Here is a 24,553-nt window from a genome sequence, read left to right as displayed (position 1 = left end):
ATGATGGGGTTGAAGGTGGAATTAGTAGGGTTAGTGTCAAGTGGGTGGAAGAGTTGGAGGGCTAATTCTTTTTATGAGAAAACTACTTTTATCCACAGGTAACTCAGTAAATAAATGTTACCGATCATTAGTCAAAAGGGGTAATTCCGATTTCATAAAGAATACAAGGGGGTAAACTTATACCCAAATACAATAATGCCTTTATTCTTATGCTCCCTCAAACCTAATTTATGCAATTCAAAAAAAGTGGGAAAGACCATTGAGGGTGAAAAGCCACCCTTTACCTAAATACCAAAATCTTCTAAAATAGAAACCATAGGGGAGGGTAATCAATATTTCTCATTACAATGGTACCACATTTTCAACTCAACACCACCACACACATCTACCGCAGTGTGTATTTTAGCAATTATTAACAGAGAAATGGCGCTTCAAATTTCACGATGATTTGGCAACCAATTGCTCGAGCTTCTCTAGTGTGACACTTTTGGGCCTTTCAAGTGGCATTCCAAGAGCCCTATCCCATATCAACTGAAATCCACCAAAATAGAAATGTTAACCCAAGGTAACAAAAAGAAAAGGTGGTTCTTGCACCCTATAATTTCACCTAAACCCCTTTTAAATTCAGGATTAGGTAATCTGGAATGTAAAACCCTGATTCTGGTTTAACTTTTCCATAATAAAAGGAGACACCCCTAGTAAAATTCCGGATTATTAATCCGGAATGTAAAACTTTCATTCCAGATTATTTATAGGGTGCAGGAAGAAACAGCCAAAAGAGAAGTGTTAACAAGGAAACAGTGAGGCACAACAAACCTGAGGGCCAACTCCAAAGCTCCTTGATACACCAAAGAGAACAGTATAATAGCTGTCCACGATGTTAATAGATCATTAGATGAAATTCACCCTAAAAAAATAATTGCAAAATGAAAACTATTTCAAGTGGAACAGGTGAGAGAAGTAACCCCATACTTTTCCTCAGTTAGACCATAGTAGTTCAGTAGCACTCCACTGTGCGCATCAACATTCGGCCATGGATTTTTAACCTACACCGTTGAAAACTCAAGTTCAGTCGTATCAGGAATAAATTATGACTAATATCTAGAGAGCAATGAGTACATCTGTTATCCGTTTTAATGTGTATCAAACTTAATGAAAGACGCAACATGAAAACATCATGTGGCAAAACATCTAGGTGCAAATCATTAAAAACAAAGCAAAATAAAAAATGTAAATCAAACAGAACCAAATTAGAATGTGAAGGACCGGATCCAAATTCATCTGATTGTGTGAGTGGGTAAAGAAATAGTGACTGACTACCCTGAAAAAAGCTGATACCATCATAAGAGAACACTTAACAGAGCACATGCTGCATGGTTCTCTCCAATGCTCCCCCCTTTTGAATCTTCATCCACATTTTTGTTTCTTTTGAATTAAAATTAAAATGCTTTACAAATGAAATTCAGATGATTGATGTCGTTAATTTTTTTTTTTTTTAAAAACTATAAACTCAACAAAGAACTAGAAATTCATTATCTAATCAGAAATGTGAGCATCAGACTCTTCTCAATATGCTACATGTCAAGAGAGTTATATGTAGGTCCCATTAGACGCTGGTTATTTACTATGATCTGCTTGAAGTTGAAGTTTACCCAACAATAGAGTGTGCCAAATAGTATATTGCTAGCATTTCTCTATTATAACATGCAGCCCCTATATCATCTTCCTTGTGTTGTGTTTAATTCAATGCCTGTGCCCGACCTTAAAATCTTATAATCTTACCGCAAATATGTTTTCATAAAATACTGGCATTTGGCAGTAAATTTATTAAGCATAAACCATTTAAATTAAAAAAAAAAGAGAGTATAGAATAAATAGTTTCATAGAAACGCATATTGAAAAATAAAAACATAAACACTACCTTGCCTAACTTGGTAAGAATGGGAGGCACAACCTCTTTTATTTTAGACACCTGAAAGGGTCAGTTACAAGTGAGCTTTGGCTGTGTCGCAAGAAAGCACTCCAAAGAAAACACAATCTTGAAATAGGAAATAAGTGATTACCAGCTGGAAATATGGGTCATTAGGCAAATGCTTCAAAGCAAACTCCCTCTGACATGTGTATCTTGGATCTGTCTGGCGTAAAACCCCATGTCCATATCCAGGCACAACCTGCAAATCCAAAAAGCACAACAACCAAAGCTTATATTATCTGAGAAGTTGGCAGTGATATTCTCTCTACATCATTTGGTGAACAGATATGCATATTAATACATTGAAAAACCCATAGTAAAACATAATATATTCATATTAATACGCATGTAATGTTCTCTAGTTACATATAACACACCTTTATTTTGAAAATCTACAAAAACCTATGTTAAGTTTTCTAGTAGAAACTTCCTGTCAGGGAAGGCTTGTATTGCAAAGAAAATATTTGTGGGTAGGGAATTGAAGAACCATAATTCCCTCCAGACAACCATTTTCCTCATAAAGAAAAAGATTTGAACATAACACATTGGACACGGTGTCATGGTTTGCTCAATGGATTTTTTTCCCTATAAGTGTAATTTTCATCCACATCTCTTCCATTACAAATGTCATTACTAAAAAAAAAGTAAAGACAAACAAATAAGCTAAAGTAAAAAATAAAAGGCTTCAAAAACTTCATTCAGCATCATAGATTCATATTAGTTATGATATTACCTGGCCCCTACTCAAAGTTTTATTAATGTAGTCAGCCAATTGTTCTGTACTTATGTTAGGAGTTCCAAACTCTGCAACTATTGATCTGATCCATCGTAGAACCTCCTGTAGCAACATAATAGAAGTGAACAAAACTAAAAATATAGGTGTTTTAATAGTATCTGACTATATCAGGACAGAGTATACTAGTAAAGCAAAAAGGTTTATTTACGGAAAAAAGATAAAAATGTAGGTCTGAAAACATTATAGCCAAACATGATTTCTAAACCAAAAGATGAACTATAGCAAAGTTAATACCAGAAAAACAGAAAACGGATATAAAAAATAAAATAACAAATAACCTGATTGGCCAAACCATGCAGGGGCCCAGCTAACCCATTCAAAGCAGCTGCAAATGCAAGATAAGGATCTGATAGCGGACTAGCAACCTGACGGGAACACACAGTACAATACATTAATATATATATATATATATATATATATATATATATATATATAATAAAAACACAGGCCTTTACCACAAGTAATATATATTAAAAAATCCTTTTTAATGTTTTACAATTCTAAATTATGACAGAATGGAAAGGGCTTGATTAAAGGAAGTAACTTACTAGGTGGGCTGTGTGTGAACTAACATTGCCACCTTCGTGATCACTGCAAAGAAAATTTAACCAAAAAAAAAAACATTAGAAACTGGGGTTGCTGGTAATTGAAAGAGAAATATACAACTCATCATGATCATAGTACGTGTCATCATTAGGGCTGTTCAATTTGAACCAAATTGTCTTGAACTGTTCCAAACTACAAATGCAATTCGCCCGAATCGAACTGAACTGTCAAGCAGTTTAGGCAAACTAAACTGAACTATTTTAAAGGTGCATTGAACTGGAAAGAACCAGTTCGAACTGAACTGCTCACTGAACTGTTCCGAACTACTCTGAACTGTTTCGTACTACATCGAACTATTTTTAAGGGGCCTTTTTTTTGTAGATTTTTTTTTTCTTTTAAGTAAAGAGATACCACATTGTTTTAGTTTGGCTTCTCTTTTTACATTGACTTGTGTTTGAATAAGTAAAGATTTTTTATATGACTGATTTTTCAAATTGCCATGAACAAAATATTAAAGATAAGTTTGAGCATTTTTAAAATTATAGGTTTTTAAATTTATGATCAACATTTTTGAAAATTGCTTATGGAGGTCACACGTGACAGTATTTGCTTTTAAGTGTTGCATCTTATTTGGCCAACTAATTGTCATATTTAGATTGATCTACATGTGGGTAATGTATATTAAAAGGATGAAGAAACAAATGTGTGGCACGATTTCATTCTCCTAATTAGTGTGATTCTTGCTTTTCTTCGTGTAATGGGCGGTACAGGGGAATATTATATGTTGGAGTGGAGCGGGATTTATTTTTCCAGCTCTGATGAGTATCAGTTTGGGAGTGCACTGAATTGCTTTTTAGCAGTTCAGTTTTTTAAAACTGAACTGAAAAGATGGTTCAGTTCAATTTTTATTCAAACAGTTCAGTTTTTTTCAGTTTATTTTGGTTCAGTTAACTATAGTTCAGTGCAGTTCAGTTTGTTTTGGCCACCCCTAGATCATTAGCAATAACTGGGGTCGCTAGTAATTACAGGGCACACATACAACTCATCATGATCATAGTACGTGCTATCATTAGCAATGGAATGCTAACCTGTGGATGGAAATATACAGCCTCATAAACTCCAGCATTTCCGGATCATCAAACCCTAACATGTGAGCATAGTTTGCACCATAATCCAAAGAATCATCCAACGGTATGATTTTTCCATCCTTGTATTTCCTTTAAAATAGGTTAACAAGTCAATACAAATGTACGAAGATAGAAAAAATCTGTCAAACACTTTTGATCACTGTCATCACACAATATATGATATATATATATGTGAGTGTATGTATGTATGTATCCCATTGCTTATTAAATGTGTAATATTGATTAGGATGATATGCTTTACATACCGTCGATAAATATAAGCAGCAATGGCTGGCAAACGAGCAATTAGATTCATTGTATCCTCATAAGTTGGCTCCCAATACCTAAATCCAAGCAGTAAACCAGCTAGAGTAACATATACGGTTGCAAATAACACAAACACTGTTTAGAATTTTACCTTGCCTTAGCTATCCCACCCTCATATGCCTTCTGAAACTCACTCTGCACCTGAAAATGTAACAAATTGATTGTGAATCATTTGTTGCTATTTACAAAAACATAAGAAATATAAATGTTAGGCAATCTAAACAGTTTACTATGAGTTTCAGGCCAGATTCAAGAAAAGATGATGATAAACAAGTATTGAGGAAATAGGATTAGGGGCTTTGTAAACTAGTAAAGTGTGCGAGTATTAGGTGGAAAATGCTCTGATCTATCCGGCTTAGCAATGAACAGATAGAGTTCTCACAGTGTCCAAAGAGGAATGAAGTTAGGAAAACATAGTGTCCTGGATACAGGATTTGTGTGTTCCCCTTGCTTAACAGATCCCTGCAATCTGGATTTATGAAACAAGGCATTGGTTGTCTGATTCTTGACTTAGCATCTTTTATTGAGCAGTGAAGTCATAGATTCTGAGATGTTAAAGGTGGCAGACCACTTTAGCCATTTCTGGATGGTACTAAAAGAATCAGAGTTCATAGCAAAGGAATATAGGTTCTTCAGTGCAAGTCATTTATGGAGTAGAATAAGTGGATAAGAACATTTTCTGTTGCAGTATCCGGGCACAACATGGAATTTGCACCCCGTATACAGTTATCATGTTTCCAATCTCAAATCTTGAGATACCTCAAGATTATCCCCTGCTCCAAAGTCTGTCAAGCTGCTTATTGATTAAAATATCCCAGCACATTGACCATACCCTAAGTCAGCAGTTTTTTAGTAACTTTTGTTTTCCCTTTGTATTCACAACAATCGATTAATTAAATACAAAGCCAACTACTACAAATAACTTCATAGCCACTTTTTAATTTTACTGTACAAAATGATTATTTAAGACAATCAAAACAAAATAGATTATCTTAAAACCACTCTTCACCTAACATACCCAAACATAAAACTTGTTTCATGTAATCGATAATGCCAATAGTCAATTATATTATACCTATAACTGATTATTGAAATAATCTATTTTTCACAACTAATCCAAACACACTCTAAGTGTAGCAAGAAACAGTATAGAAAGGAAATAGCAAGAGGAAAAAAACTATAAAACTAACTATATCTTAGAGATTAAAGGATTAAAGTGAAGGTCTGAATCAGAAAAACAATAAGAGATTATCTGAAAGTTTTAACTACAAAAGCTAACCTAACCATAAATGACATGTTACCCTTTATGGAAATTGTTTTTGTTCTTTGGTTCACTTGGAAGTTAAGATGTGCTTATGATATGAAAATTACTCCACACTAGCTTGGTATAACAAAAGACATGTAGGATGAAGCAAAGTAGAGAGAGTGCATTGTGTAGAAAAGGAAGAAAATATCAAGGCAAGGGCATATTTGCTATAGTCTTTAACTCAACTATCAACATAATTAGTTTGAAATAGGACAGTTCAATTGTCTTCTCAGAGTGTACAGTTCATTTCTTGAAAGTGGCTCTGAATGATGCAATTATTAGAGGGATATGATGGTAATATTTTGTCTTTGTGCTTCCTTGTACCAGATGGTCACAGGTCACTTATGCTTTGGTCTGTATTTTATGTCTTCTTTCTTGACAGGAAAAACAATTTTATTAGAAAGAAAAGACTCCTAAACCAAAAAAGCATGATACTTAAGAGAACACGATAAAATACAAAAAAATGAAGCAATGTGTGCCCATTATGCATATCTAAAATAGCAGCTCCCTAGAAACATCCATGAACAGAACAAGTTTCAGAGGTACAGAGACATCCATAAAAATGTGAGCATTTCAATCCAATCAAACGCACCGAATGACTGCATAAGCCCTTGCATCACACTGATAAAAAAAGTTTAGTCTCCTTTTCTACAATTACTTCATAGATAACCATCACAAAGTACTCCTTGTAGAACACACCAATTGCATGGATCAAATGATGCCATAATGTCCTATAATATATCATGTGCAATGACATACCATTTAAATCTAAATCCTTCTTGATGGTTTGACTTATAATTTTTCTTGGCCTTCCTCACTAACTGTTGGATTACTCCCCATTTGATCAATTCATTTTACTAGGACTTCTACAAGTCGTCTGCACACATGCCCAAACTATTGAAGGCCAGATTCTACCATATTCACATTAGATGCTACCCCAAATTTCTCTCTAATACAACATTCTAGGTCTTATATTTGTGCAGTAAAATTTTCTTTAAGCTTGAGTCATGCTTTTCTAATAGAGAACAAGCATATTTCAATTTTGCTTCTTGTGCAACTGCAACCCATTACCAAGTTAATTCTCTTTCTTTATTGACTGGGTTTGTGCTTTTATGTTAGAGAACAAGCAGGAGTTGCCAAATCAGTCTTTCATATATAAGATAATAATATGCACAGAAACTAGATGCATAAAATCAACAACAAAAAAAAAAGATTTGATTATTCTATTTTGAAGATATACGCCACAACCCAATAATTTTATGATACCCTTCAATTACTTAAATTAAAAGTTCATGAAAGAATCTGTTACTCAACCTGAAGGGCCATGACACCAGTTGTGAATTGAGTCATTGGATGAGCAGAAACAGGCAATGCATCAATTGCCTTATAAGCATAATCTGCAACGAAAAAGTAGTAATAATAAGTCCAAGAATGAACTGAGACTAAAGTGCATCAGAAACAAGCTAGGAAAAAAACATGTAAAAAACTTTAGACACACCATGTGTGGAATTTGAACAAGAGCAAGATTAAAGAGTGAAAGTTGACAACACAGACATGTCTGTATATTTTAAGCAACAAGCACTTGCATACAGATGTGAAATTCCTCAGACAAGAATCATACATATAAAAAAGAAAAAGTGAGATGCAAGCCATAAAGTTCCTATGCAACAATGGTTCTAAACAATACATGAGCTACCATTAGAGACTACTAGTTATAATCCCATCTATGGTCTTGAACATATTGTCATGCACTATCTATATTGTGTCAATTCATTTTAATGAGTCAGTCCATTATAATACAACAAGCAAAACATTGCTTCAAGGTAATTATAACCAAAAGTATGACATGAAAAAAAAAAACAGAACCTGGGATAGTTGCACGACTTCGCAATTCCTTGGATAATGAGTCAACTTGCGCTTTGCTTGGTATCTGTGACCAAATGTATGAATCAAAGATTATACAACAAAATCTAAACCAAGTGTTGATATTAAAACACCTTCATAAAAGGATTATATATGCATTATGAGTAATATTCAAAATAATTAATTCAATTTGATTTTCTAAAACTATTGCATACCTTTCCTGTCAATAGAAGCCACAGTACAGCCTCAGGTAAAGGCTCCCCACCAGGAAAAGCACCTGGAAGCTTTTTCTGGCATTCAGGAATTGACATGCCCCTAAAGCGAATTCCCTATAAGACATAACATGCTGATCTCAGAGATCTATCCAGTAATAACTAATCAGTAAACATTAACAGATGCTACATCAGAGATTCTCTCAATTAATAAAAATAGTCATAAGCAAGAGTTAATTCACTTTGATAGTTCACAAATATCTGAAAAGTGAAGACTGAGTTAATTTATATACCTCATCCGGGTCAACAGCTGAGCCTAGCCATACTAAAGCTGTCATTCCTCTCATTCCACCAAGTACCTTTAAATTGTGACAGAGGTTACTCAAAATATAAGTTAAATCACAAGCTTATTGACAAGAGAAGAAGACAACTCTTAATGCCACTAGTAACTTTAAAAGATATATATCTACATGACAAGAGAAGAAGACAACTTTTAATGCAACTAGTAACTTTAAGAGATATACAACAACAACAACGCCTTATCCCACTAGGTGGGGTCGGCTACATGGATCAACTTCCGCCATAATGTTCTATCAAGTACCATACTTCTATCCAAACCATTAATTTCGAGATCCTTTTTTATAACCTCTCTTATAGTCTTTTTGGGTCTTCCTCTGCCTCGAATTGTTTGTCTTCTCTCCATCTGGTCTACTCTCCTCACTACAGAGTCTACCGGTCTTCTCTCTACATGCCCAAACCACCTAAGTCTATTTTCCACCATCTTCTCTACAATAGGCGCTACTCCAACCCTCTCTCTAATAGCTTCGTTTCTAATTTTATCCTGTCGAGTCTTACCACACATCCACCGCAACATCCTCATCTCCGCTACACCGACTTTATTCTCATGTTGGCTCTTGACCGCCCAACATTCTGTTCCGTACAAAATCGCCGGTCTTACCGCAGTCCGATAAAACTTTCCCTTTAGCTTGATCGGTACCTTTGCATCACATAACACCCCCGATGCTTTTCTCCATTTCATCCATCCTGCTTGAATGCGATGATTCACATCCCCTTCAATTTCCCCATCATCCTGTATTACAGACCCAAGATATTTAAACCGTGTGACTTGAGGGATAATATGGTCTCCTATTTTCACCTCTGAGTTAGAAACCCTCCTTCTTTTGTTGAACTTACATTCCATATACTCCGATTTGCTTCTGCTTAGGCGAAAGCCATGTGTTTCTAGAGCTCGTCTCCAAGTTTCCAACCTCTCATTCAATTCCTCCCTCGACTCTCCAAGGAGGACTATGTCATCTGCAAAAAGCATGCATCTCGGCGCTATCTCTTGGATTTGTTCCGTGAGGACATCCAAAATTAAGGTAAAAAGGTAGGGGCTAAGGGTTGACCCTTGATGTAAACCAATTGTGATGGGAAAATCGTCTGACTCTCCACCCTGTGTCCTAACACTAGTCGATACCCTATCATACATATCTTGGATAGCTCGAATATATGCAACCCTAACCCCTTTCTTCTCTAGAGCTTTCCACAAAATCTCTCTAGGCACTCTATCATACGCTTTCTCCAAGTCAATAAAAATCAAGTGCAAGTCTTGTTGGGCCATGCGATATTGCTCCATCACCCGCCGTAATAAATAAATCGCTTCCATGGTCGAACTTTAAGAGATATATATCTACAAAAGGATAATATAATTACCATATCAACAGTAATTTTTCCCAATTCAACACTTCCATGATCTTTCTTCAGCTTCTTAACACGTTCCTGCAACCAGGTTTTATATATAGATTAAACATAAGATATACATATAACAATTTTTGTTAAGTATTAATCAATGTTTTGCAATTTACAAGCTAACATGAAGTAACAATGAAATGAAGGAAACATTGTTTAAGAACCAATCATCACTGAGAATTACAAATCAGGTAAAGCATTAACCAAGAATCTCAGACTCATAATAGAATGTGCACAACACAAATCACTGCAACTAAATTGTGCATTGCAAATTGCAAGTTGAGCCCTAGCAAGAATTTAATTCACATTGGCTATCACCCATTATGCTCAATACTAAACCAAGAATAGAACAACTAAGCCCACACTCTGTATAGACGTCACAAAACTATCACTTGCTTGAATGAGAAACACAGATTATACATTAATAGATCCAACATAAACAGTATCACTACGGAAGCTTAAAATTGCAGCCAAACCTGATACTCTGGAACTAGTTCCTTCAACTCAGAATAAAGATCCTGCAAAACAGAAAAATAACCCAAATCAACAAAAGTAAAAATAAACAAAGTTCAATATATATAACCAACTTCACGCAAGAATAAACGCCAATTAGTCTCAGTTATCCTCGATATCCAAAGTCCAACATAGACAAACCAAACTACAATATCCAACTCCATACTTCACCACAATAACGGTAATAGAAACACCGTCCTCAGATAAAACATAGCATCTAATATTCACTGAACACTTTCATCAAACACCAAAGGCACAATGATAAGGGTAGAGCAAGAGAATACAGTGTTACTGGAGCTCGGAGTTTGGAGCCATCTAACTGAATTCGCAAGATTAGATTGCTGGCCCTAAAACATTGGGGAAATTTTTAAAAAAAAAAATCAGCAAGTCACATGAACAATAATCAAACACAAACAAATGCTGAAAACAAACAGCTCGCGTTTTTTCTCAGTTACCACGCGAGAGCGAAGTCGAGAAAGTGCAGAAACGCTTCTGAAGAACGCCATTTGCACCAATGCAACACAACAACCTGCACCAGCTCGTCAGTGTTAGGGACTTGGAAGCATTAAAAAAATATTAATTAAAAAAAATCGGATGAAGAAAAAGGTACAAGGTGGCAGAGGGATCGTGAATCGGAACAATGAAGAATGAAGAATGAAATGGAAAACTAGTTAGGGTTTTGGAATCGGAGGGAAGAGCGTACCGGCAAAAGGTCAAAGCAAGGAGAAGAAAGATCGGATTCAAAAAAGTTGGGAATTGAATTGGTCTTTATAAGGACAATGATGCGATGAATGTGGTTTCTCAATGTAATGTAGACGGTGGGAAAGTTACTCAAGTTTCCACCGTGGGGAAGTAGTTTCCCACCGTTAGATCTAACAATTTCAAAATCAATGGCTCCTATTTTTTCCCTCAATGTAATACAAATGACGTTCTTCAGAAGCGTTTCTGCACTTTCTCGACTTCGCTCTCGCGTGGTAACTGAGAAAAAACGCGAGCTGTTTGTTTTCAGCATTTGTTTGTGTTTGATTATTGTTCATGTGACTTGCTGATTTTTTTTTTAAATTTTTTCCCCAATGTTTTAGGGCCAGCAATCTAATCTTGCAAATTCAGTTAGATGACTCCAAACTCCGAGCTCCACTAACACTGCATTCTCTTGCTCTACCCTTATCATTGTGCCTTTGGTGTTTGATGAAAGTGTTCAGTGAAGTAAATACAACATCATTAGGAAAGCTCACTTGGGACATTATCAAGGAGAAACCAAAGTTGTTGATATTTTCCAGTCTAAATACCTAAAGGGTGACTTAGTGCTTTCAAGGAATATCCCGGAAGCTCTTACACTTAGACTTCTATTGTTAAAGCCAAGGAAGTCCTCCAATCTGGCTTTCGTTTTCTTGTTGGGAAGGGCAACCTCTCTTTGTGGTATGATTGTTGGTTCATTGATGGTCCCCTATGCTCCTTGGTTGACTATGTCCACATTCAGGACACTCATCTTTCCTTGAAGGACATATTCGTTGATGGAACTTGTAACCTGAATATGCTAGCAACTCCCTTGAATCCTAGTTATCTCTTTGATCAGCCACACCTTCCTTTAAGGTCATAGTGAATCCATCCTCCACCTTCTCAAGGATCCTTCACTGTCCATGGGTTTTGCCCTCAAGGGTTATCTCATTGGATATTTGTAGATACTATTGTTACAACCTTCAATCGTGCAAGTTAGTTTCTTGTTTTCATCTGTTTGATTTTCTCGTTGATAAAAAAATATTTTAAATTTCAACAATTTTCTTTTCACGGTAACAAGAATCAAATCTAATAATATCTTAGTAGATATTACTCAAATCTCCTCCTCACTTGGACCACACTAGTGGGTACAATTTTCTGACATAGGATAAAAAAACTAGTAGTGGGTACAATTCGAACCAACTAATTCCTTGTGAAAAATGTTTTTGATCTTTCAAAGAATATTATTTTAATACTGAGGATAGAATAGAATATAATATAGTCGGCACTAGACGTTGTCAAGTCTCTCTCTCTCTCACAGTCACCTTAATGTTATCTGTACACTTCAGAACCAACACAACACAACATCTCAAAACTCTCTCTCTCTGTCTCTCTTTCTTTCCTCGTATATTATATAGATATATGTTCTGAGTCTTTGGTTTTTCGCCACCTTCAAGTGTGCCATAAGAAAATGGAAAAAAACTGTTGCAATCAAAGTGATTGATTGTTTCACCATCAACAATGAGGCGCTACTTGTCAAAATTAATTCATGGCCCAGTTGGCTTTAATCCATCAAATTCCTTTCCGGTGAGACCTCTCTCTCTCTGTGTTTGATTTAGCTTACTCTTTTGGTGATGTAACTAAGCAATCAAGCTATGTTGTAATGGATTGAAAATTGGTCTCTTGGGACACACACACGAAGTTGACTGAATTGTCCATGCCAGTGTCTGAATAAATTTCGGTTATGAAGATATAATCCCCTGTTCTATCAGGAACTTGTAAAAAACCATCATTATACATCAATTGGGTTTTTATAATATGCTCGCTCCAATTATCTGTTTTAGTGATACCCGTTTACGTGCAAATGACTGAGATGAGAATTGTAATTTTATTTCTTGTTCATGCTGTGTGTGTTAATCTGGAGTGTGGTGGTGCTGATACATGTTCAGACTCAGTTTCAAACTTGTAATCCCCCGGGTCTATCAAGAAAATGCAAAAATCAATTATTGAGTTGTGTTGTGCCCTCTGAAGCATGGGTACTTCTAAAACTATGTTGTACATATATGTACTGGGTACGTATTTCAAAGAAAAAAAATTGGGTACTTTATTGGGTACTATTGGTCTGCCTGTTGTGAGAGAAATTAGAACACATATTTCTTTATCCATTCTATGAAAAGAAATATGTTCAACCCTAAAATAGATGAAGATAGTTTTATTACATACAAACCTTCATCTCCTCTTTAGAATGAGTAAGAGTTATAAAGAGGGTGAGAGCAAAAAATGGAATATAGGTGGAGACCAATAAGATTCAGTCGAAGGGATTGGCATTCTTAAAAGTTGCTACTCTTTCTCTTGACAAACCAGCTATAAAGGCTATTTCTTGAGTGACTGTGAACAAGAAAATGAATGAAACTGTTAAAGTGTGATATCATAGTCATGCTTAGGTGTTATTGTATTTATCAGTGAACATTTTCGTATCATAGTTTTCTATATGAAATATTTGTTTGTCATGTTGAAGAATTTAATCTCCATTTATATTTTTAATTTTGCTTATTTGTTTTTTTTTTTTATCATTTATAAAATTTAATCATGTTTATACTAAATTGTATTTTCATATGTACACATTTTTTTTAAAATTTATGTAACGTATCTGTATCCTAGATTTTTGGAAAATCTTTCTCCTACTTGATTCTGATACCAGTACAACACCTGTATTCATGCAATGTAGGTTGTTCCATTGTAATATTAAGTTTCTACAGTATGCTTACTTGAAGGATTAATTATACTGATACCCATTTGCATGCAGATGAGAATTGTTATTTTTTGTTCAGGGATTATGTGTGAGAATATTTGGTGCTGATATATGTTCAAATTTTGTTTATGAAAATGTGGGTGGCTTGTGACACAAATTTTCTTAAAGCAGTTGAATTGTGAGATGGGTTCCTACTGTGCTGCCAGAAGAACTAATCGCCAAGCTTTGTTCAGTGGCAACAATGAATATGCCACAAGAGCTTTTGCAACAACCTCTTGTGCTTCATTGTCTGAAGATCAGCCAAAGGATAATCCTGTCTCTGATATGTTAGTAGATTCATTTGGAAGGCTTCACACTTACTTGAGAATATCTCTAACAGAGAGGTGCAATTTAAGATGTCAGTATTGTATGCCAGCAGATGGTGTGGAACTCACTCCTAGTCCTCAACTTTTAACAAAGACTGAGATTCTGCGATGCGCAAATCTGTTTGTAAGCTCTGGGGTAAATAAAATACGTTTGACGGGTGGGGAGCCAACTATTAGAAAAGATATTGAAGACATATGTTTGGAATTGTCAAACTTGAAGGGATTGAAGACATTGTCCATGACTACCAATGGTATTGCCCTGGCAAGAAAACTTCCAAAGCTGAAAGAATGTGGGCTTAATTCTGTGAACATTAGTTTAGACACTCTGGTACCGGCGAAGTTTGAGTTTATGACGAGACGCAAAGGGCATGAAAAAGTAATGGATGCAATTAATGCTTCCATAGACCTTGGATTTAATCCAGTTAAGGTATTTCTTAGTCTTGTATCATTACTTTTTTGCAAGTGTTTCTCTTTGATCACCTTCCCATAAGCAGCTACCTTTTTTCCAAATTCATTAAGTTATTCAAATGAAATTATACAGCGAGGGAATTGTTCTTGAATAAAGGTGCATAACCTCTATGGAAAATTTCATATGCCTGTGATGGATGCATTTTAAGGTATCTTGTATGTTTCTGTGGTATTTCAGGTCAATTGTGTTGTAATGCGTGGATTCAATGATGATGAAATCTGTGACTTTGTTGAGTTGACGCGTGAAAAGCCAATTGATATTCGGTTTATAGAGTTCATGCCCTTTGATGGAAATGTTTGGAATGTCAAGAAACTTGTACCCTACTCAGAAATGTTGGATAAAGTGGTAAGGTAGAATTCGGACTAAAGAACTAACTTTTATAGTGTTTTTATGTTTTCTTATAGTAGATGCCCTTTATAACAATCATTATCAAACAGATGAAACGGTTTACAAGCTTAAAAAGAGTTCAGGATCACCCTACAGATACAGCTAAGAATTTCACAATAGATGGGCATGAAGGTAGAGTTTCATTTATCACATCGATGACTAAGCATTTTTGTGCTGGTTGCAATAGATTGCGACTACTAGCTGATGGAAACTTTAAAGTCTGTTTATTTGGTCCTTCAGAGGTAAGTTATATTCAAATCATCAAAGTTCAGTATATTATGCATGGCACTTAAATTTGGTGATGGCAATTGGGCTAGAATCTGTGATGCATATATTTGATAATGTTTTTGGTGAACCTGTGAGGCTACAATTGAAGACGATAATTGCAGGCTTTCTAAATTCATATGGGTAAAGGAATTGGATAATTAGGTGATGTGGGTGAAGAATCTGAGATTAAGGAACTGGTATTTAAGTCCTATAAATGTTTTTAGTGAATAAAATCATGACTAATGCTATTACAAACCTTTAGCAGTCAGGTTTTATAAAATGTGTGAATGATGCCTTGCAGTCAGCAGTTGCAATTTCTGGGTATGACTCTGGGAGTTGTTTAGTCTTATATCAGTGATCATCGGTGGCTTAACAGAATAAAGGGTTAAAGAATGGGAAGCAACAGATTAGAACTTTGAACCTGTGATTTCTACTGTCAGTTCTGATTTCTTGATATATATGCTCAATTTTGGGGAAAAAAGGGAAACTATCTGGTCAACTCATAATAGACAAACATAACTACAAATCAGTCATCAAATAACATATAGCATCTTTCATATGTAGCTTCACCAAAAGATTTATGTGATTTTCTTATATAGGCTCATGTTCATTGTCTTGCAGATTAGCTTAAGAGATCCCCTGAGACGTGGTGCAGAGGATGATGAACTTAAAGAGATAATAGGGGCAGCAGTATGCACTTCTTCTGATTATTATTGCTAATACTCAGAATTGTTATACTGATTTACTATTTTTTATTTCTTTGCTAGGATTTATGATCCTCTTTATGTTGCAATAGACATGCTATTTTAATTTAGTATATGATAGTGGACCTCTAATAAAAAAGATCTAAGCAATAAGAGAAGCATAGCAGGGGATAACACACCCCACCACCTAACTGAGAAGTTAGACTTTCTGTATATAAGAGGAGGGGGGCAGTAACAAATTCATTTCTGTTTTATGATTTCCTTCTGTCTTTGGTCCAGTCCTATCAACATAAGTGATTGCCTTCTGGCAAAATAGTCAACAGTGGGTCATAGACTACTTGAAATTGTATAAGCAAACTTTAGTTAAGCTATTTTATGGGGTCTTGTACTATCATATTTCTTAATGTTGTCTTTCCTTTGTTCTAGGTGAAGAGGAAGAAAGCTTCACATGCTGGTATGTTTGACATAGCAAAGACTGCAAATAGGCCCATGATACATATTGGTGGATAAGGTCTGTTCATCTTTCCTTTTACCAATAAAGGTTTTTCCTAAAATATTTATTTTACAATTTACTGAGGCACACAATGATTTGTCTCTATTTCAGGTATCATACATTTATAAAATTACTTATATATCAGGCAACCAGAGCAGCCCAGCCAGAAGCACCCTGAATTTAGTATTGGCTGAGAGCTTGAGATCTTCTTTGATTGTCAATATTACTCCTTGTAGAGTGACACAATTTTTTCAGTTTTACCTAGGCATATATTTTGCTAAATGTTTGTGTCTATTGGATACACTGCATCACTTGAACTCACAGCTGCAGTATCAGTGAATAATGCAAATTTGGACTTGGGCATATTTTTTTCTTACAATAACAACAATGAGCTTTGAATCTATGACTGATGCTTAGTTTTTTGGCCAGCATTGGAATACATAATTGAATTTGTATTATGTATGCAACAAGTTGTTGACCAGGTCTCATAATGCCGCTCCTCAGACTTTACACAGAGAAGCATTGTTCCATTGTATTAGAGAAAAGTTGAAGTTGTATGGATTAAGGAAGAGACGGTACAATTATGCTTAAGATGTTTTGGACATTCGAGAAGAGGATAAATAAAAGACTCAGCTAAAAAAGTATATTGGATGGAAAATAATCCAATCCATTAATTAGAGAGAGATAAACCAAGAAAGACCAGTGAAATCATCAAAAGGGGTCTAAAATAAATTTAGATAAAACACAGTTGCCTTGTTTAATCAAGTAGTTGACTTTGAACGATGTTTTTTTGGTAGTGATAAATTTAGAGGAAGTGGATGATGTCCTAGTATAAAGCAGGGAAAACCGCAGGACTTAAAGAGTTCTTACAGAATATTTACATTTACCTGGCCTAAGAAGTGAATGGGAGTTCGAACCTTCAAGTTGTTAGGTGCAAGACCTTGTCATGCTCCATTAAACTAATCCCTTAGAGTTAACATTAAACGACTTTGGTTGCTCTTACATATTTCATATACAGAACATTAAAAAAGAAGGTAACATTTTTGCATAATATCTTGTGACATTCAGATCGTGGGTTGAAGTTATCTTATGCTATAGCTTCAAACCTGAACCAGTTGACCTCACCTTGCTATGTAATTTGTCCACCTTTTGAAATATATATTTTTGTACATGAATTGGTTTAGGAGTTGAGTTTTTGCCCTAAAATCAAAGCTGTCATAAACTTGAATAAAAGAGAAAGACATAAAGTCAAAGCCACGTTTATTTTCCAAGGTCAACATTGAAATCACCTTAAATAAAAGAAAGCTACAAAAACCAATGTGTTAGTGGTATCCCATTAATTCCTTTATAGCTGTTAGATGATGTGTTGAAACTAAATCTGCCAAGTTCTCCAATCGAAGTAAATAATAATGGATTTATACGAGGGATATGTATACTTTGGACACGCCATTACTCATTATTGTGCCAGTGGATGTTTGTTTGTTCATTTCCCAAAAGACACATTTGGGTTATACTGTATTTTACAAACTCAATTTGACATCATTATTAATTTATTAAGAAGTGAGATTAAATCATTATTATTTAATGAAGTGATTGGAATGTGTTCAAGTTAATATTGAATGGTTTGGATAGAATTTGAATTTAATTTATGATGGAAATAATTTTTTATTAAGTTTTATTTATTTTTTGATGAAGCTCCACTTTAACCAGAGTCTTTTTTCTCTTATGAATAGAAGGTTTAAAAAAAATTAAAGATATTTGACTTGTTTGAATATTTTATATAGAAGGTACATTTTGACCAGTAATTATACATAAACATGATTTTGGTATGCAAACGTTTATGAAGTGTAACGTTGTATTGTATAGCCGTATTGCAAAACCATCGCACCTAAAAGTTTAAAAGAATGCAACGTTTTAAAAGCCCATTAAGTGCCTCATTACTGGTAAAGGAATTTTAGAGTTACTTCTTAATTTTAGTTAACTCTATGCAGAAAATATGAGTTCAATTTTGATGCCCTGTTATTGTAAATATTACTCAACCAAGTGTATTCTAATTACATTATATTAATTTGACTCAAAACTGCCGTTAAAAAAATATATATTACTCAAAACTACCGGTAAATGAGAAAATACAAGAATGATTGCAAAAACTATTAACTAGTTTGTTTAAATTTATTTAATAAAAAATATTTATTTTAATAAAACAAGAAACTTTTTTTTATTTTTTTAGTGTGATTATCTAGATCATTTCTGCTTAAAAAAATAATTCTTGACTTATTTTGATAAGCAAATTCTATTTACTTATTAAAAAACATTTTTTATAAAATGCTTACTTTAAAATTGATTATTTTAAATTTAAATAAATTGGTCCTATATATAGTACATATTGGAATATCAATTTAGGAACACAAAAGTACTTTTCTTCCAAAGCAATAAATTTTGCCTTCTTCATTTTATGCCTTGAAATTCAGAAAATGTACATTAGAATTCCTAAAAGCATGCTTGTTTCCAATTTTTATCCAAACATTATTTGTTTTTAATCTTGTGTAATAATAACTTTAAGATTTTGTTTGAGAAACACAGAAGTATGAGGACGAGAAGCAATGAACGAAAATGCACAACTTTTAAGCAAAAAATGCATGAAGAGACGATGCAATGCACATTACCACTCTTCATAAACCATATTTTTCATGTCTTTTTTGATGGAGATACCACATCAATTAGTATTGAGGTCAAAATAATGTATAAAAATGAGAAATAATCATAATTTTATAAGTTAATTTTATAGAATTAAATTAGATTCATAACCCACTTAATATATCAGAGTCTATTTAAACAATTTGTTGTCGAATGTTGAAGATCATACATTTATGATGAATCTATTATGTTGGTTTGGATTATTGAACCTCATCTCAATATTTGTGATGAAGTCTCTAATGATGAGTTCTAAATAGTGGCTTCTCAGCGTTCATTAATCCATATCCCTTTTCATCCCTAATAAGCATGCTCTATTTGACAACTGAATTTACTGTCTATAATAATATTCCTTTCGCTTTCAAAGCGTAATGCTGTTGATTTCCAAAGCTCACTACTATTGAAAAGTCTTGAATGATGAGTTCCAAATGGTGGCTTCACAACTTGCATTACATCTTGTATTCTCTAACAAACAGCATAAGTTTTTTTCCATCTATTTTGTTCAACAATTCCAATTTCATCTCCAATCACAATTCAATTTACTATCTAAATAATCTTTCTTTCACTTTCAAAGTGTAATGCTGTTTATTTCTGAAGCTCTTTACTCTTGAAAAGTCTTCATAAAGATAAACAACTGTCAGGTCTACATTAATATTGTATGCACGACAAGGACACTATTTGATTACTCCAATGTTGTCAAAGCTCGAATTATAATTTTGTTCCCAAATGGAATGAATTGATCTGTGAATTTTTAGCCTGCAAAAGTACAAAAAGCCCTTCTTCTCCCTTGGAAATGATTAGAAGAAGGAAAAAACAATAGCTGAGAGAGAAAACAAAAGAAGCTTAACTAGGCAAAATTGGTTAACAATTGCTATGTGAAAGACCTAGAAAGCAATCATTACCAAGAGAAAGAGATGCAATTCAAGACAACTATCATACACAAAACAAAGTATTATGGTGAGTAATGTTAATGAATACTCACTATAATCCTGAAGCATCCAAAGGACTGATTGAGATCAATACACATGCACTGCAACAGAGTCAAGGTAATTGTCAATACCCAATCTACATTGGAGAAGAATCAGTTCTTCAGTGACTCATTTTCATGATAAATATGTTCACATCGACAAGATAGACACATAACAGCATATCAAAACTAGGCCTTAATTTTGATTCTCTGAAGGCACAGTACTTAACTCTTCCATAAAACCATCCAATTCTAAGAACCCATCAAGGAAACCACTGAACTTTTCGTTTGACTTTGACCTCCACATATCATCTTGAATTTCCTCCTCTTTATATTCATTCTTTACCCTTGTCCTATTTTGCAGACTCAGAAACTCATCATCTTGCATGACCATGGCCTTCTTGGGGCGTGAATCCTTTGGGTCTTTGGTTAGTGCAGTTTTGGACTTGCTTTTACCTCTCCCTTCTTCTTCTTTTGGCTTTCCTGTGAGCCTTTGAACCAACTCTTTGAAATTTGCAGCATCAGTTTTAATGATTTCTGGAGCATACACATGAATTATCCTGATCTTTGGCTTGGTTTTTGAGATCACATGTGAATCTTTGTCAATTCCTAGCTTTGAAGATGCAGAGCTTGGATAACAAGTGTGTAGCTTTGTCATCTCTTCTTTGGTTGATTCCGAGTGTTGAAAGAAGAGTGGATTGAAACTGATGGTTACCTGCTATTATATCCTGCAAGAAAACAAGGTGCTGATTCTCAAGTTTACTTGAAGCAGTCTTTTGGAAACTAAGATTGGATATACATCTTACCAAATTTATAGTCAATAAATTAATAAAGCAAGAAAGACATTATGCGTCCTGCCTACTCATACATGTAATTTTTTTCTTCATTATTTAATGTCTCTCTGCGTTGACAATTTATAACAATGAAATATGAGAGCTTGTTACATTCAATTTGATCTTATTTTGCCACATGCCAAACTAATGATTAGACCAAAATCCTTAGTTTATCATTTATTCGATTGAGTGCAGTTTGTAAATTAGTAGCCACAACAAATTTAATAATACTATATATCCTACATTCTTAATGTTTATAGTCTCTATTTCTATTAATTTAGCTGTGGTAGGTTATTCATTGAGAGACGCATCTGGTTCACACCAGTGGCGGAGCCAGAAAAATTATAAAGCCTAGGCAAAAATTTAAAGATAGCAAATTCACATTGTATATAATATGTAAATAGTAATCAATCAAAATAAAAGAGACTCGTCATTTTGTCAACAAAAATATAGTTTAAAATAAAAGAGATAAACATAATCTTACAATAGCAGGTTAAATAAAATTACTAGGCAAGTGTCCTTTCCGAGACTTCTTTGCGGTAAATGTTCGAATAATATCAATATCATCAAGTGACTTGAATATCTCCCGCTCGGTGTAACATACCATCAAGTCATTGAACCACACATCGTTGATCTTATTGCGCAATTTAGACTTGATAATCTTCATTGCTGAAAAAGCTCTTTCAACGGATGCTGTCGACACCGGCAATATCAAAGCTAGCTCAATAAGTTTATAAACCAATGGAAATACCAAATGTTTCTCAGTTTGAACCATCTTCATAGCCAAACTTTGAACATCTTCACAAGTGGAAAAAGAAGCATTTCTTCTCACTTGAAGCACATAAGTTTCAAGTTGATCCCTAATTGTTCCTCGGTCATCATCAGAAAAGTCTGCATGATAAATATCAGCAAGACGAGCAAGCTTATCAACATCAAACTTGGAGAAAGAGTTCTTGGGGTCAAGACATGAGAAGCAATCAAGTATAATGTTACTTCCTTCACTAAAGCGGTGATCCATCTCCACGCATATTTTATCAATAGCAACATAAAAAATATCTGCACGGTAATGATGAAGATTAGTGATAGTCCTCCCTTCTGCTCTTGAACGACCCCGAACTGGTATTTCGTCATCCATATTTGGTACCAGAATACTTTTAGCAACACAAAATCCTTGGACATCGGCAAAAAAATTATTCCAGCCACTCTCTCTCATTGTGCCCAACCGAGCTTTGACAACATCAACTAATTCCATGGCATTCACAATATTAAGATCTTTTCTTTGCAATATATTTGAAAGCTCGTTTGTGATACCAAACAACTTTAACATTAACCTCAAAATAAAAGCAAATTTAAAGCTCTCCATTTTTTCTATCAAACCTGCTGCTTGAGATGGTCCACGTCCATCTTCATCAACCATACTAAGCACCTTTAACACGGAGGACCACATTTGATCCAAACGAAGCAATGTAGTATGATGTGAACCCCATCTAGTATCCCCGGGTCTAGTGAGACTAGATGATTGGTGTAAGCCCCTTCCTCTAGATATCTCACCACTCTCAAGTTTATTTAAAATATCTTTGTGTTGTGCCTCTGTCAAAGCATCCCTCCTCTTACAAGATGCACTTGTTGTATTCACAATCAAGGTGATGTACTCAAAGAAATCATGAATAGATGAGCAACTACTAGTAACAGACACAACAACCAATTGCAAACGGTGAGCATAACAATGGACATAGAAAGCATAAGGATTTTCATCTAGAATTTTTCTTTGCAAACCATTAAATTCACCTCTCATATTTGAAGCTCCATCATATCCTTGCCCTCGTATCCTTGAAATAGATAATGTGTACTTATCAAGAATACCATAAAGAGCATCCTTTAATGACTTAGATGAAGTATCTGTGACATGATGTAGAGCAATAAATCGTTCCACAACATTCCCTTTGTCATTCAAAAACCTAAAACAAATTCAACCAGTTTACTTGGCGGCATAGAGAATAATAGGTAATGAAAATTGGAAATTGGAAAATACAACTACTAACCTCAACATCACCGCCATTTGCTCTTTGACGGATATATCACGTGACTCGTCAATAAGCACGGAGAATTGTCTATCACCAAGCTCTTCCATAATCACCTTGGTAACTTCATGTGCACAACACGTTGCAAGCTCCTTTTGAATGTCACCGCAAGTCATTGTGCAATTTTTTCCACCACGGTCAAAAGCATCCCTCACTTGTTCATTCTGAGATTTTACCCAATCTACCATCTCTCTAAAATTGCCCTTATTTAGCGAAGTAGAGGATTCATCATGGCCACGGAAAGCCATGCCTTGTGCTATGAGATATCTTGAACAATCTAAAGAACAAGTCAAACGAATCTTATACAATTCTTCTGATTCCTTGGTTGCTTTAGTAAACTTACTTGTCACACTTTGTCTTTGATTATTATAATCATCGTAGTGCTTGACACATGAGTTGTGCAAACTATTATGACTACCAACATGATCTTTCAAGCCTTGAGATGCATGCTTCCAATCTCTATATCCGCTTTTAGTGAAGACTTCAAAACCAAAGGGTTCGGCCCTCCCGGGTTGCTTAAAGAGAAAGCAATAAAAACAATAAGCTGCATCCTTGATCTCACTGTATTCTAACCATGTGTAATTCTTATACCATGATTTACTAAATGCTCTAGAAACACTTCCAAATGGAGTACGAGGAAAGCTTGGCAAATGTGGTTGCATTGGACCCTTCAATATATATGCCCTCCTCACTTGATCTTGAATATCCGGAGCATACTCATTAATTTGTTTCCTATGACCTGGATCACGCACAATCTCATTTGGGTTAAACTCATTAACCACATTAGGTGGCGGTTCTAATTCGGCTTCTTGTTGTACAACATTCACATTCTCAATACTTGCTCTATCAACCAAAAATCTCCTCATCTCTGAAATTAAATGATCTTAAGTTAATACTCAATTAACAATTAAAATCATAAGAATCAAAATTTAAATAAGAATAGTTTTTCAAAATAAAAGTAATCTCTTATGATTTATAAAGAGTAGGAACAAGCATTATATTATATTCAATTAAACACCATTATAGAAACTAATAAAATTAGATAACCAAAAGAAACCTTTATTGTAGATAATTTATCTATCAATAAACAAATTTACAAGTGGTATGATTCCACTGTAAAAGATCTTTTTACTGCTATTATAAATAATACTATATGCTTATAATATTACTAGATACACACTTTAGTTTGACTTATCAATAAAACTTTTATAACCAATGAATCTTGCTGTGTAGTAGCTTAATCTGACACTTAGCAGCACACAAAATGACAAAATATATTATAAAGTAAATATTTTTTATAATGAAATTTATTGAAGTTATCAGTATGATACAATATTATAAAAGAACCCAATCAGTTGAAATAAAAGAACCAGTAGGTGTCGATGGCGGAAGCTTTAAGGTTTCTACAGTGTT

General features: G+C 34.5%; 4 protein-coding genes across 8 annotated transcripts; 1 reads left to right on the top strand and 3 right to left on the bottom strand.

The window, feature by feature from the left end:
- Positions 1–127: 127 nt before the first annotated feature.
- On the bottom strand, positions 128–11,253 carry LOC114385729 (citrate synthase, mitochondrial). 2 transcript variants are annotated; one of them, XM_028345777.1, is made up of 20 exons: positions 11,115–11,253; positions 10,867–10,940; positions 10,696–10,758; positions 10,375–10,416; positions 9,863–9,928; positions 8,443–8,508; positions 8,153–8,266; positions 7,941–8,004; positions 7,389–7,471; positions 4,860–4,909; positions 4,708–4,785; positions 4,403–4,531; positions 3,317–3,359; positions 3,047–3,133; positions 2,706–2,810; positions 2,064–2,171; positions 1,922–1,972; positions 973–1,046; positions 817–868; positions 128–531 (listed from the first exon to the last, which is right to left on the bottom strand). In XM_028345777.1, the coding sequence occupies exons 2-20, from the start codon at positions 10,915–10,917 to the stop codon at positions 439–441; spliced, it is 1,419 nt and encodes a 472-aa protein (XP_028201578.1). In that variant the 5' UTR covers positions 10,918–10,940; positions 11,115–11,253; the 3' UTR covers positions 128–438. The 2 variants fall into 2 exon arrangements, with proteins under 2 accessions (XP_028201578.1, XP_028201579.1); XM_028345778.1 differs by having other exon boundaries at positions 11,022–11,160.
- Positions 11,254–11,436: 183 nt separating this feature from the next.
- On the top strand, positions 11,437–16,968 carry LOC114385730 (GTP 3',8-cyclase, mitochondrial-like). Of its 2 annotated transcripts, none has more exons than XM_028345779.1 (7): positions 11,437–12,715; positions 14,049–14,672; positions 14,892–15,059; positions 15,152–15,343; positions 15,990–16,058; positions 16,499–16,583; positions 16,677–16,968. In XM_028345779.1, the coding sequence occupies exons 1-6, from the start codon at positions 12,650–12,652 to the stop codon at positions 16,580–16,582; spliced, it is 1,203 nt and encodes a 400-aa protein (XP_028201580.1). In that variant the 5' UTR covers positions 11,437–12,649; the 3' UTR covers position 16,583; positions 16,677–16,968. The 2 variants fall into 2 exon arrangements, with proteins under 2 accessions (XP_028201580.1, XP_028201581.1); XM_028345780.1 differs by having other exon boundaries at positions 11,440–12,715; positions 14,052–14,672; positions 16,677–16,941.
- A 2,409-nt stretch (positions 16,969–19,377) lies between these two features.
- LOC114387577 (VQ motif-containing protein 17-like) lies at positions 19,378–21,054 on the bottom strand. Of its 3 annotated transcripts, XM_028347776.1 has the most exons (3): positions 20,457–21,054; positions 20,242–20,289; positions 19,378–20,045 (listed from the first exon to the last, which is right to left on the bottom strand). In XM_028347776.1, coding segments are annotated over exons 1-3 (477 nt in total). In that variant the 5' UTR covers positions 20,885–21,054; the 3' UTR covers positions 19,378–20,044. The 3 variants fall into 3 exon arrangements, with proteins under 3 accessions (XP_028203577.1, XP_028203575.1, XP_028203576.1); XM_028347774.1 differs by having other exon boundaries at positions 19,378–20,324; XM_028347775.1 differs by having other exon boundaries at positions 19,378–20,289.
- Positions 21,055–21,552: 498 nt separating this feature from the next.
- LOC114387699 (zinc finger MYM-type protein 1-like) lies at positions 21,553–24,013 on the bottom strand. The gene is made up of 2 exons (XM_028347903.1): positions 23,102–24,013; positions 21,553–23,017 (listed from the first exon to the last, which is right to left on the bottom strand). The coding sequence occupies exons 1-2, from the start codon at positions 24,004–24,006 to the stop codon at positions 21,553–21,555; spliced, it is 2,370 nt and encodes a 789-aa protein (XP_028203704.1). The 5' UTR covers positions 24,007–24,013.
- Positions 24,014–24,553: the final 540 nt, after the last annotated feature.

Source organism: Glycine soja, chromosome 15 (genome assembly GCF_004193775.1).
Source record: "Glycine soja cultivar W05 chromosome 15, ASM419377v2, whole genome shotgun sequence".
Classification (NCBI taxonomy): domain Eukaryota; kingdom Viridiplantae; phylum Streptophyta; class Magnoliopsida; order Fabales; family Fabaceae; genus Glycine; species Glycine soja.
The sequence above is the reverse complement of the archived record's forward strand: the minus strand, read 5'-3'. Positions and strand labels throughout refer to the sequence as shown.